The 13,530-nt window shown below is 48.8% G+C and overlaps 2 protein-coding genes across 2 annotated transcripts; both read left to right on the forward strand.

The window, feature by feature from the left end:
• Positions 1-9,293: 9,293 nt before the first annotated feature.
• On the forward strand, positions 9,294-10,320 carry LOC119267278 (nuclear transcription factor Y subunit C-6-like). The gene has a single exon (XM_037548645.1). It carries the CDS (start codon positions 9,438-9,440, stop codon positions 10,137-10,139), a length of 702 nt encoding a protein of 233 aa, XP_037404542.1. The 5' UTR covers positions 9,294-9,437; the 3' UTR covers positions 10,140-10,320.
• Positions 10,321-11,298: 978 nt separating this feature from the next.
• Positions 11,299-13,241, forward strand: LOC119267276 (noroxomaritidine synthase-like). Its single transcript, XM_037548644.1, has 2 exons — positions 11,299-12,505; positions 12,578-13,241. The coding sequence occupies exons 1-2, from the start codon at positions 11,385-11,387 to the stop codon at positions 12,993-12,995; spliced, it is 1,539 nt and encodes a 512-aa protein (XP_037404541.1). The 5' UTR covers positions 11,299-11,384; the 3' UTR covers positions 12,996-13,241.
• Positions 13,242-13,530: the final 289 nt, after the last annotated feature.

Raw genomic sequence — 13,530 nt, forward strand, 5'->3', positions numbered from 1 at the left:
TCAGCTCGATGACGATCCCCGAACTCCGATCCAGCAAAGTGTCGGGGAAGAGTTTCGTCAGCACGACGGCGTGGTGACGATCTTGATGAACTACAGCAGCAGGGCTTCGCCTAAACTCCGCTACAGTATTATCGAGGAATATGGTGGCAGGGGGCACCGCACACGGCTAAGGAATCGATCACGTGGATCAACTTGTGTCAACTTGTGTGTTTAGAGGTGCCCTTGCCTCCGTATATAAAGGAGCCAAGGGGGGAGGAGGCGCCGGCCAGGAGGAGGTGGCGCAGGCGGAGTCCTACTCCTACCGGGAGTAGGACTCCCCCCCAATCCTATTCCAACTAGGATTCCCAAGGGGGAAAGAGAGAGAGGGGTGGCCGGCCACCTCTCCTAGTCCTACTAGGACTAGGGGAAGGGGGGAGGCGCGCAGCACCCTTGGGCTGCCCCTTTCTCCTTTCCACTAAGGCCCATGATGGCCCATATGGCTCCCGGGGGGTTCCGGTAACCTCCCGGTAACCCGGTAAAATCCCGATTTCACCCGGAACACTTCCGATGTCCAAACATAGACTTCCAATATATCAATCTTTATGTCTCGACCATTTCGAGACTCCTCGTCATGTCCGTGATCACATCCGGGACTCCGAACAACCTTCGGTACATCAAAATGCATAAACTCATAATATAACTGTCATCGTAACCTTAAGCGTGCGGACCCTACGGGTTCGAGAACAATGTAGACATGACCGAGACACGTCTCCGGTCAATAACCAATAGCGGGACCTGGATGCCCATATTGGCTCCTACATATTCTACGAAGATCTTTATCGGTCAGACCGCATAACAACATACGTTGTTCCCTTTGTCATCGGTATGTTACTTGCCCGAGATTCGATTGTCGGTATCCAATACCTAGTTCAATCTCATTACCGGCAAGTCTCTTTACTCGTTCCGTAATACATCATCTCACAACTAACATATTAGTTGTAATGCTTGCAAGGCTTATGTGATGTGTATTACCGAGAGGGCCCAGAGATACCTCTCCGACAATCGGAGTGACAAATCCTAATCTCGAAATACGCCAACCCAACATCGACCATTGGAGACACCTGTAGTACTCCTTTATAATCACCCAGTTACGTTGTGACGTTTGGTAGTACCCAAAGTGTTCCTCCGGTAAACGGGAGTTGCATAATCTCATAGTCATAGGAACATGTATAAGTCATGAAGAAAGCAATAGCAACATACTAAACGATCGGGTGCTAAGCTAATGGAAATGGGTCATGTCAATCAGATCATTCTACTAATGATGTGACCTCGTTAATCAAATAACAACTCATTGTTCATGGTTAGGAAACATAACCATCTTTGATTAACGAGCTAGTCAAGTAGAGGCATACTAGTGACACTCTGTTTGTCTATGTATTCACACATGTATTATGTTTCCGGTAAATACAATTCTAGCATGAATAATAAACATTTATCATGATTATAAGGAAATAAATAATAACTTTATTATTGCCTCTAGGGCATATTTCCTTCAGTAGGTCGACAAGGATATGTACTACTCCTGAGTGGTACGGTAATCCTGTCTTAGATATCATGTTGTTAGACAACAATTAACCTACGAGCTATGGAGAAGCAATGGTGGGCCCGTATTCCGACAAATGGTTAGAAGCCATGAAATCTGAGATAGGATCCATGTATCAGAACAGAGTATGGACTTTGGTGGACTTGCCCGATGATCAGCGAGCCATTGAGATAAATGGATCTTTAAGAAGAAGACGGATGTGGGCGGTAATGTTACTGTCTATGAAGCTCGACTTGTGGGAAAGAGTCTTTTCACAAGTTCAAGGAGTTGACTATGATGAGAATTTCTCACCCGTAGCGATGCTTAAGTCCGTCGGAATCATGTTAGCATTAGCTGTATTTTTCGATTATGAAATCTTATAGATGGATGTCAAAACAAGTTTTCTTACCAGTTTTCGTAAGAAAAGTTGTATGTGATACAATAAAAGGTTTTGTCGATCCTAAGGATGCTAACAGGTATGCTGGCTCCAGCAATCCTTCTATGGACTAGAGCAAGCATCTCGGAATCGGAATATATATTTTGATGGAGTGATCAAAGATTTTAGGTTTATACAATGTTTGCTAGAAACTTGTATTTACAAGAAAGTGAGTGGGAGCACTACAACATTTCTGATAAGTATATGTGGATGACATATTGTTGATCTGAAATAATGTAGAATTTCTGGAAAGCATAAACGGTTGTTTGAAGAGTGTTTTTCAAAGGAAGACCTGGATAAAGCTGCTTACATATTGGGCATCAAGATCTATAGAGATAGATCAAAACGCCTGATGGTACTTTCAAAGAACGCACACCTTGACATGATTTTGAAGGAGTTCAAAATAGATCAGTCAAAGAAGGGGTTCTTACCTAAGTTGTAAGGTGTGAAGTTGAGTAAGACTCAAAGCTTGACCACGGAAGAAGAAAGAGGAAGGACGAAGGTCGTCCCCTATGCTTTTGTCATAGGCTCTATACGGTATGCCATGCTGAAGTACCACACCTGATGTGTGCCTTGCCACATGTCTGGCAAGAGGGTACAAAGGTGATCTAGGAGTAGATCACCAGATGGCAGTCAAAATTATCCTTAGAGGAATAAGGAAATGTTTCTCGGTTATGGAGGTGATAAAGAGTTCGACGTAAAGAGTTATGTCGATGTAAGCTTAACACCTGTCCGGATAGCTCTGAGTAGAGATATCGATACGTATAATGGAGCAACAATTTGGAATAGCTCCAAGTGGAACGTGGTAGCAGCATCTACGATATAAAGTTCGCGAAATACATAGGGATCTGAATATGGCAAGACCCATTGACTACAACCTCTCTCACAAGCATAACATGATCAAACCCAGAACTCTTTGAGTGTTTATCACATAGCGATGTGAACTAGATTATTGAGTCTAGTAAACTCTTTGGATGTTGGTCACATGGTGATGTGACCTGTGAGTGTTAATCACATGGCGATGTGAACTAGATTATTGACTCTAGTGCAAGTGGGAGACTGTTTGAAATATGCCCTAGAGGCAATAATAAATTAGTTATTATTATATTATATTTCATTGTTCACGATAATCGTTTATTATCCATGCTAGAATTGTATTGATAGGAAACTCAGATACATGTGTGGATACATAGACAACACCATGTCCCTAGTAAGCCTCTAGTTGACTAGTTCGTTGATCAATAGATGGTTACGGTTTCCTGACCATGGACATTGGATGTCGTTGATAACGGGATCACATCATTAGGAGAATGATGTGATGGACGAGAACCAATCCTAAGCCTAGCACAAAGATTGTGTAGTTCGTATGCTAAAGCTTTTCTAATGTCAAGTATCATTTCCTTAGACCATGAGATTGTGCAACTCCCGGATACCGTAGGAGTGCTTTGGGTGTGCCAAACGTCACAACGTAACTGGGTGACTATAAAGGTTCACTACAGGTATCTCCGAAAGTGTCTGTTGGGTTGGCACGAATCGAGACTGAGATTTGTCACTCCGTGTAAACGGAGAGGTATCTCTGGGCCCACTCGGTAGGACATCATCATAATGTGCACAATGTGATCAAGGAGTTGATCACGGGATGATGTGTTACGGAACGAGTAAAGAGACTTGCCAGTAACGAGATTGAACAAGGTATCGGGATATCAACGATCGAATCTCGGGCAAGTATCGTACCGATAGACAAAGGGAATTGTATACAGGATTGATTGAATCCTTGACATCGTGGTTCATCCGATAAGATCATCGTGGAGCATGTGGGAACCAACATGGGTATCCAGATCCAGCTGTTGGTTATTGACCGGAGAGTTGTCTCGGCCATGTCTGCATGACTCCCGAACCCGTAGGGTCTACACACTTAAGGTTCGATGACGCTAGGGTTATAGGGAATAGATGTACGTGGTTACTGAATGTTGTTCGGAGTCCCGGATGGGATCCCGGACTTCACGAGGAGTTCTGGAATGGTCCGGAGGTAAATATTTATATATGGGAAGTCATCATACGGTCACCGGAATAATTCGGGGGTTACCGGTATTGTACCGGGACCACTGGAGGGGTTCCGGAGGTCCACCGGGAGGGTCCACCTGCCACGGAGGGCCCTATGGGCTGTGTGTGGAGAGGGACCAGCCCCTTAGTGGGCTGGGTGCCTCCCCCCTAGGGCCCATGTGCCTAGGGTTTGGTGGAACCCTAAAGGGGGGCGCCCCCCTTGCCTTAGGGGGCAAGGCAACCCCCCTGGCCGCCGCCCCCTCCTTAGATTGGATCTGAGGGGGCTGGCCCCCCTCTCCCTTGCCCCTATATATATGTGGGGGGTGGGAGGGCAGCCGCACCCAAGTTCTAGCGCAGCCCTCTCCCTCTCCCAAGTCCTCCTCCTCTCCCGCGGTGCTTGGCGAAGCCCTGCAGGATTGCCACGCTCCTCCTTCACCACCACGCCGTCGTGCTGCTGCTGGATGGAGTCTTCCCCAACCTCTCCTTCTCCCCTTGCTGGATCAAGGCGTAGGAGACGTCACCGGGCTGCACGTGTGTTTAACGCGGAGGCGTCGTGGTTCGGCGCTTAGATCAGAATCAACCGCGATCTGAATCGCTGCGAGTACGACTCCTTCATCCGCGTTCTTGTAACGCTTCCGCTTAGAGATCTACAAGGGTATGTAGATGCACTCTCCTTCTCCTTGTTGCTAGATTACTCCATAGATTGATCTTGGTGATGCATAGAAAATTTTAAATTTCTGCTACGATCCCCAACACCCACCGCATTCGAACGCCTCCATTAAACTCGTGTGAAAGTCGAGAAACCTACTCTGGCCACACGTTCGTTCACAAGTGGGGTGATATTAAACACAGAGTCAAGCATGCTCCTCCCGTCCCCATGCTATTTAAAGGAGGCTAGAGGCCGGCAAGAATCGCATCACCAAGTCCGCTGCTCCACATTTCCGCCTTTCACCATTTTCTTCACCCTTTCGATAGCATCCGACGAGCAGGAAGAGCAGTTCCCTGGCATAAAAGTCTGGTGGGTGGCCCGCCAAGCCCGCCATATACGAGCGAGGCAGCTTGCCGCTCCACCTCCCTTGCCTAGCTCGATGGAGCAAGTCGTCGTTGCCACCCCAAGCCGACACGTGGTTCAGCACCTCGATGCTCCAAGGAAGTTCCTGGAGGAGTGGCGAATTGCTCCAGGCCGACACTGGGAGGGGGGAGCACGGCGGCACAGACATCGTCGCTGCTGTGGACTACGTCGCGTCGTACCATGCCATCCACCGTCAACACACGTGTCACCGCGCCCTGCAGGTAGAGAAAGAAGGCGGCTGCACGGAGATCGACGAGCCAGGGGCCAGCACGTCCACATAGGGGGAAAGTAGAACATGGGAGGCCACCGCCGCTTGGGTCCCAGGAAGGCCATCGCCGGCACGTCGCTGGCTTGTACAGTCGGTGACATGTTCGGTTCATTATCTCAGACCATCCTGGGCCCCCGTCTGGGCTCCACGGAAGCACCCTTCCCCTTCAACTGAAGCACCCTTTTTGCCACTTCGATGAGCAGCGCAACCGGACATAAGGAAGATACGGGGAAAGAGGGTGCGTGTACTAAAGCACCCTCTTTGTCATGTCCTTTGGTGCATGTACTGAAGCACCCTCTTTGCTACTTCGGGACTGTCAGCAGTCCGATGAGCGGGCTGCCAGACATGGGGAATACAAAGAGATCTGCCGCGACCAGCCATAGACTAATGTAGTGTATCCGTGTCGTGGGAGTGGAGCTCCGCGCGCCCGTGCATGCACATAATTTTATCTTTTTAGTTCAAATATGTTCAAAATGTAAATGTTTTCATGAGGTTTGTATATATGAAATCCATTGTGTTTGCATGAATTTCATCCGGTTGATTCATAGAGTGTTTAAAATGTATGCGGGCAATGTTGGATAGCGGCCTTCCGCATCCGTGTCCGCGGACGGACGCGGAATGAAATTTACGAGTTGTCGTTGGAGATGCTTTAAGGACATGACGATTCAATAATTAGGTCATTGATATTGCCCTAAGTACACGCACCAAATATACTTTTTAATTTCCTCCCACTAAGGCCTTGTTTGGTGATAACCCACAAGTATAGGGGATCGCAACAGTTTTTGAGGGTAGAGTATTCAACCCAAATTTATTGATTCGACACAAGAGGAGTCAAAGAATATTCTCAAGTATTAGCAGCTAAGTTGTCAATTCAACCATAGCTGGAAACTTAATATCTGCAGCAACGTGTTTAGTAGCAAAGTAATATGATAGTGGTGATAATGGTAACAAAAGGTAACAGTAGTAAAAGCAATGTTTTTGGTATTTTGTAGTGATGATAGCAATAGCAACGGAAAAGTAAATAAGGGAAGACCAATATATGGAAAGCTCGTAGGCAATGGATCGGTGATGGAGAATTATGCCGAATGCGGTTCATCATGTAACAGTCATAACCTAGGGTGACACAAAACTAGCTCCAGTTCATTGATATAATGTAGGCATGTATTCCGAATATAGTCATACGTGCTTATGGAAAAGAACTTGCATGACATCTTTTGTCCTACCCTCCTGTGGCAGCGGGGTTCTTACGGAAACTAAGAGATATTAAGGCCTCCTTTTAATAGAGAACCGGAACAAAGCATTACACATAGTGAATACATGAACTCCTCAAACTACGGTCATCACCGGTAAGTATCCCGATTATTGTCACTTCGGGGTTAACGGATCATAACACATAATAGGTGACTATAGACCTGCAAGGTAGGATCAAGAACACTCATATATTGATGAAAACATAATAGGTTCAGATCTGAGATCATGGCACTCGGGCCCTAGTGAGAAGCATTAAGCATAGCAAAGTCATAGCAACATCAATCTTAGAACATAATGGACAGTAGGAATCAAACCCTAACAAAACTAACTCAATTACATGATAGATCCCATCCAACCCATCACCGTCCAGCAAGCCTACGATGGAATTACTCACGCATGGCAGTGAGCATCATGAAATTGGTGACGGAGGATGGTTGGTGATGACGATGACGACGGATTCCCCTCTCCGGAGCCCCGAACGGACTCCAGATCAGCCCTTCCGAGAGGTTTTAGGGCTTGGCGGCGGCTCCGTATCGTAAAACGCGATGATTTTTTCTCCTTAATTTTTTCTCATCAAAACTCAATATATGGAGGTGAAGTTGGAGTTGGAGAGGCAACAGGGGGCCCACGAGGTAGGGGGCATGCCCTAGGGGGGCAGGCGCGCCCCCCACCCTCGTGGCAAGACGGTGGACCCCCTGGCCTTCATCTTTGGCAGGTATTTTTCTTATTTTCTGAAAAAGTGTCTCCGTGAAGTTTCAGGTCATTCCGAGAACGTTTGCTCCTGCACATAAATAACACCATGGTAATTCTGCTGAAAACAGCGTCAGTCCGGGTTAGTTCCATTCAAATCATGCAAGTTAGAGTTTAAAATAAGGGCAAAAGTGTTTGGAAAAGTAGATACATTGGAGACGTATCATTTGGCACAGGAGATTTTCAAGCCCCAAAGGGGCTGGGGATTTTGGGGGACTTGGTGAATCCCTCTGCTTCACCAATCCCCTCTAATCCCCTATGTTCCCTCCCATTCCCAGCCCCAATATTCTCTTTCACATAAATTTGTTGTTTGGTAGTGCTGCTGGTGCTGGAAAGGGGAGAGGAACGGTGGTGGCTCTCAGTGACAGCGTGCTTGGCGAGCTCGTTGAGGACAATGATATGAACGACTGACCAATCGGCGTCGGCCATGTTGAGAAACCCTGGATGAAGATGGAGGGGATGGGGGAGGAGTGCCTCGGGGAGATAGCCAGCTTGCCCTAGGAAGAAAAGGAAGCAAGCGGCGGCAGCGGCGACGACGATGACGGCGGCGGATGCAGCGGCGGTGGAGACGGCTGCTGCGTGTGGCTCTTATGACTGCGTCTCGTCTCCCTCTTGCGCGAGGTGTGCGAGCCGCGAGGTACCCTTCGATGCTGGAAAGCCCCGTGGTTCGGGGATGATACGAGAGGATATTCAGGGCTGGCCCGGTTGAAGCCCAGTGCACCAAACAATTCACGTGGGCTTTTAGGGGCTCGAAAGCCCGACGGGGAAAATCCACTAGAAGCCCCTCCAATCCCGGTGTGCTAAACAAGGCCTAAATGTACCCTTTTATCGCGCGCGCACAGAACAAGTATACTGTCAATCAGTTCAACGTTTTTTGTCACGGTGCCGATCAGTTCCAAGTTTCTTCCGTGAGCAGAGATAAACAATTCAGAGAATCATAGTGGCAGGGCTGTCTGTCTTCAATTTGAAAAACGTCGCCGGAACTTGAAGCCTAGGAGTAGATGTCTTGCGGGCGCGAGGTCACATGCATGCATTGCGCCGCCCAGATCATGATTGTTGCCGTTGATCGGGACTTCGGGAGGGATATCCAAAACCTCCCGCAGATCAATGTGGTACTGGTAGTAGTAGATGACCAGCGCTCGCCAAGGTTGGTCTTGGGAAGATCAACACATGACGCACGAGACAAACCTTGGGTGTGCACTAGACTAGACCAGGCCGCTGGTGGTACCATACCAGTGTGTTTCTCTTGCGGTTTCCTCTGACCACCCTAGTCTTTTGATATTCATTTGATTGATCTAGTACTCCCTTCGTTTCGAATTACTTGTCGCAAGTATGGATGTATCTAGATGTATTTTAGTTCTACATACATCCATTTGTACGACGAGTAATTTGGAACGAAAGGAGTAGATGCCAACGATGCGGCAATCTCATACGGATCGAAAGACCTAAGCATTGCACATTACAACATTGGTCAGTCAGTCTTGATGCGTGCGTGTGCTGCACGGTTAGTTATTGACCAGCGAAATCTCAAGGGTTCACGTCAAAACACAGTATCGAAAAATATGGTGGCGCTCATCATCTGGTCAATAGTCCACCTCGGGTCACAGTCGGACATCGACCTCGATCAAAATAGTTGACCATGAGATCAAATGATAAATGTTTCTACATTAGCTAGATGGATTTGCTATTTCCCCTCATTTTACTCGATTGTTACCTTTTTGTAAGCTCACAATGGGTTATCATTAGTCGGTCGTAAGACGGTGGAGTGTTAGCCGGTCAGCACAAGGCTCCTGTGGGTTTACTGACGTGGCGACACGCGGGCATACCATCACCGTCGACGCTCAATGGGCCCGAAGGAGAGCAGATATATGTTGGGCTTTCGCCGCGAAACCGGCCCACTGCATCAGTCACAGGAGGTTTCTTCCGGCGCCGCGGCGCCGCCGCCACCAATGTCCATCGCGCGGGAAAATTTCCCCAGCCCCCCGCCACTTCTCTCCACTGCCCAAATCCAAGCACCATCCCCGACAAGATCTGCCAAATCCAATCCCCCCTAGCCATGGCTACCGTCGCCGCCGCCGCCCCCGAGCACATCGAGGCGATGGAGCAAGTTGAAGGGGAGGAGCTGGCGGCTGGAGCACCCGCCGCCGCTACCGCCGATGACGTCGACGCGCCCACCGAGGCGATGGAGCAAGTTGGAGGGGATGAGGCGGCCGCCGCCGCTGACGACGCCGCCCAGCCGATGGAGGAAGGCGAAGGGGAGGAGGCGGATGCTGGCGCCGAGGCTCACATGGAGGCATCGGAGCAGGCTGAAGAGGAGGAGCAGGAGGAGGTCCACGCGGTGGCGGTGGCAGAGGAGGAGGAAGCGGAGGCCCAGCCGCTGCAGACGGTGCTCCCGCTGGGCAGGGTGAAGAGGATCATGCGGGTCGACAGCGAGATAAAGAAGGTGACCGCCGAGGCGTCGCTGCTCATCGCCGCGGCCACCGAGCTCTTCCTCGGCTCCCTCGCCGCCGGCGCCCACACGGCCGCCTCCCAAGGTGGCCGGCGGACGGTGCGCGCCGCGCACGTCCGGTCCGCGGTCCGCGCGCACCGCCCCACCGCCGACTTCCTCCTCGACTGCCTTCCAGCTGCCGCGGAGGCGGCGCCCCGCGTCGCCCGCTCCGGATCCGATGGTGCCGCCGCCGACGCCGAAGCAGCAGTGCCCAAGCCGCTGCCACGCGGGACCCGCCGCATCGACGGATTCTTCCAGAAGGTCACTTAGAGGTGTCTCTCTCCGTGTGCGTTTATGAACTGCTGCTCCAAGTGGTTGAAATGTATTCCTACCCTGCCATGCGATGGAAGTAGAACCTATGAATTTTGTCAATCTAAGTATGCAGTTGTCTTTAACCTTACAAATTCCTCATCTCTGGCAAGGATCTGATATGCCATCGTATCTTTATTTAGACTTGTGTAGTGCGAATTCAGCAGTCGTTTTTCTTGAGCATTATGTTTTAGGGCCTGTCTAGAACACAATATCTCCTTTACAATTTTGTATGCTGCTAAGAGTAAGAGTGCTACCATCTAAATATATACAAAATTAAGACTGCTGCTAAATTCACACTTGCTGGGTATTACAGAGTACACACCACAGTTCTTTGGTGGTTCACTAGGATCCATCCCTTTGTTACAGACCTGCTAACAAGAGAAACTGAGCAGGAAATGACAGTCATTTATTGGTCCGCAAGAGTTATGATTAGGTTTATATGTAGCGATTCAGCAGTTATTCGGCTGATGAACACTGTCATAAGAGTGCTCCAACAAGGTTGCCCTTAGGTAATCTCTCTGGTTAGGAAGCTAAGACGTGTCGGTCTGATGCAAACAAGTAGCTGGTTTCCCTCTTGCCTCGGGACATACTGGCATCACAAAGTTTACATGAGTGTAATCCCACACAATTTGGGTGTTTGCATGGGAAACGAATCAATAAACATATTAAGATTGGGATCAGTTTCAAGGATTACAGAAATGCTCTGCTCCTAGTTGCAGTTAGTTGGGGGTCTAAAGAGGATTATAACCAGTCTTAAGAAAACAAGATTAGAATTAGGAACTGCAAAAATTAAATGGTTATATGTGTCTAAGCGCATAAAGTTGTAATGGGTCAAACCGTCAAAGTTGATTTTCTATAATGCTTATATATTCTAATAACAAGTCAACATGGCTGATCTGATCTCTTAATTAAGTGGGTACTGACAGGTATAGAATGTCTAGTTCTTCAGAAATTAGATGCTGAAGAAAGCTGTTTGTGGTAGAAGACCTCCAGAATTATAGCAGTTATATCAGGACATATGAATGTTGTGAATCACTGCACCCTAAACTCTCGGGAACTGATCGCCTATCCCACGGGGAAGACACTCATATGCAGTTTCTGTATATATCAATACCAGCCGTGCATTTGACATTGGCAAGGCAAAGGTGAAGCCTAAATTGCTGCATGCCTTCTTCCCTCTGCATCTCATAACTTTGTTCAACCATGGTCTCCTTCTGGAGTTTCCTTCTGTCCTACCCTGAAGTTTTCCTAGCCATTGCTTGCTTCTTCTGCCTCTCCCTCTTCCGCCTTGTCCGACACTGCCACAAGAGTGACCTCCCGGTGAACTGGCCTGTTATTGGGATGCTTCCCTTCCTTGTGAGAAATCTGTACCAAATTCATGACAGTGTCACCGATATGCTCCGCGAGGCGGGATGCACCTTCAGGATCATTGGCCCGTGGTTCCTCAACATGAGCTTCCTGGCGACCTGCGACCCAGCCACTGTCAACCACTGCTTCAACACCAACTTCAACAACTACCCAAAAGGCAGTGAGTTCGCCGAGATGTTTGACATCCTAGGTGATGGGCTCCTTGTGGCGGACTCTGCGTCCTGGGAGTACCAGCGCCGTGTGGCGATGCAAGTCTTTGCTAGCCGTGCCTTCCGGTCCTTCTCCATGTCCACCATCACGAGGAAGGCCGGCACAGTCTTGTTACCCTTCCTTGACCACATGGCTAAGCATGGCTCACAGGTTGAGCTGGAGGGTGTCTTCATGAGGTTCTCACTTGATGTCTCGTACTCCACTGTGTTTGCAACTGACCTTGACTGCTTGTCTGTGTCTCACCCGATCCCTGCGTTTGGCCAAGCCACAAAGGAAGTGGAGGAGGGAATGCTGTTCAGGCATGTCGTTCCACCAAGTTTGTGGAAGCTCTTGAGAATGCTCAAAGTCGGCAGCGAGAAGAAGATGGCGGATGCAAGGGTGGTGATCGACAAATTCATCTATGAGGAAATTGCGAAGCGGAAGGCACAAGCAAACAAGGAATGCCAGGGAGACGTGCTGTCCATGTACATGAACTGGCCCATGGATCCCAGCATGAGTGAGCAGCAGAAGACCCTGTTCCTGCGTGACACAGTGGTGGGGTTCATCTTTGCTGGGAAGGACCTCGTTGCCGTTACACTCACGTGGTTCTTCTACATGATGTGCAAGCACCCGCATGTTGAGGCGAAGATCCTCGAGGAGATCAAGGCCCTGCAGAGCACTACATGGCCAGGGAACCTCTCTGTCTTCGAGTGTGACAATCTCCGGCCTGCTATTTACCTGCAAGCTGCACTCCTCGAGACACTCAGGTGAGATACCCCTTTCACCTTGTCTAGCTCCTCCCAACCATCTGACTAACCCATGCTGTGCATGTGTTTTAGGCTCTTCCCGGCGACCCCATTCGAGGAGAAGGAGGCCCTCAACGACGATGTCCTCCCAGATGGTACCATGGTGAGCAAGGGCACAAGGATCGTGTTCTCGCTCTACGCCATGGGGAGGATCAAAGGGATATGGGGCAAGGATTGCATGGAATTCAGACCAGAGCGGTGGATCTCGAAGAGCGGGCGCCTTCGACACGAGCCAAGCTACAAGTTCCTGTCCTTCAATTCCGGGCCCAGGAGCTGCCTTGGGAAGGACCTTGGTCTCAGCAACATGAAGATGGCAGCTGCTTCCATCATATACAACTTCAAGGTCGAGCTGGTGGAAGGCCATGCCGTGATGCCCGAGAGCGCTGTGATCCTGCACACACGGAACGGGATGATGGTTAGGCTCAAGAGAAGGGAGCTGACAGCTGCTTGATCTTTACTGCTATCTGTTTTCTTACTTGGGTTATGTATGTGTATCGAACAGAACTAAATGCAGAATCCATGAGATGGAATGGAATAACTAAATATAATCTGTTTGCAGTGTTGAGATTGTCACCATGACAGGCTATCTGTTCGTAGTGTTGGAATTGTCACCATGTAACAAGCTATCTGTTCGTAGTGTTGGAATTGTCACCATGTCATGGGAACAGAATATTATGGTGATTCGTCATGTGAGTTATTTTCATGTAAAATTGTATGCATGTTACCTATAAATATGTACTGTATCTTATGTGCATCTGCCTATCAAAAGTGCTTCTGAGGGCCCTCCTTGTGAAATTGAGTGAGAAAAACATTTCTTGGACCTGCACCTGTCGATTTTTCTTCAGTTATTATGTGAGAATAGAACAGGTGACGCTCATTTTGTTTCAGAGGCTATTCAGCAAATGATCATATGTGCTCTTCGCTTTTAAAAAGTAGCATTGGCTTGCCCCGGCTCATGTTTTCCCAAAAGTTTCTTATAGTGAAAG

Source organism: Triticum dicoccoides, chromosome 3A, assembly GCF_002162155.2.
Source record: "Triticum dicoccoides isolate Atlit2015 ecotype Zavitan chromosome 3A, WEW_v2.0, whole genome shotgun sequence".
NCBI lineage: Eukaryota > Viridiplantae > Streptophyta > Magnoliopsida > Poales > Poaceae > Triticum > Triticum dicoccoides.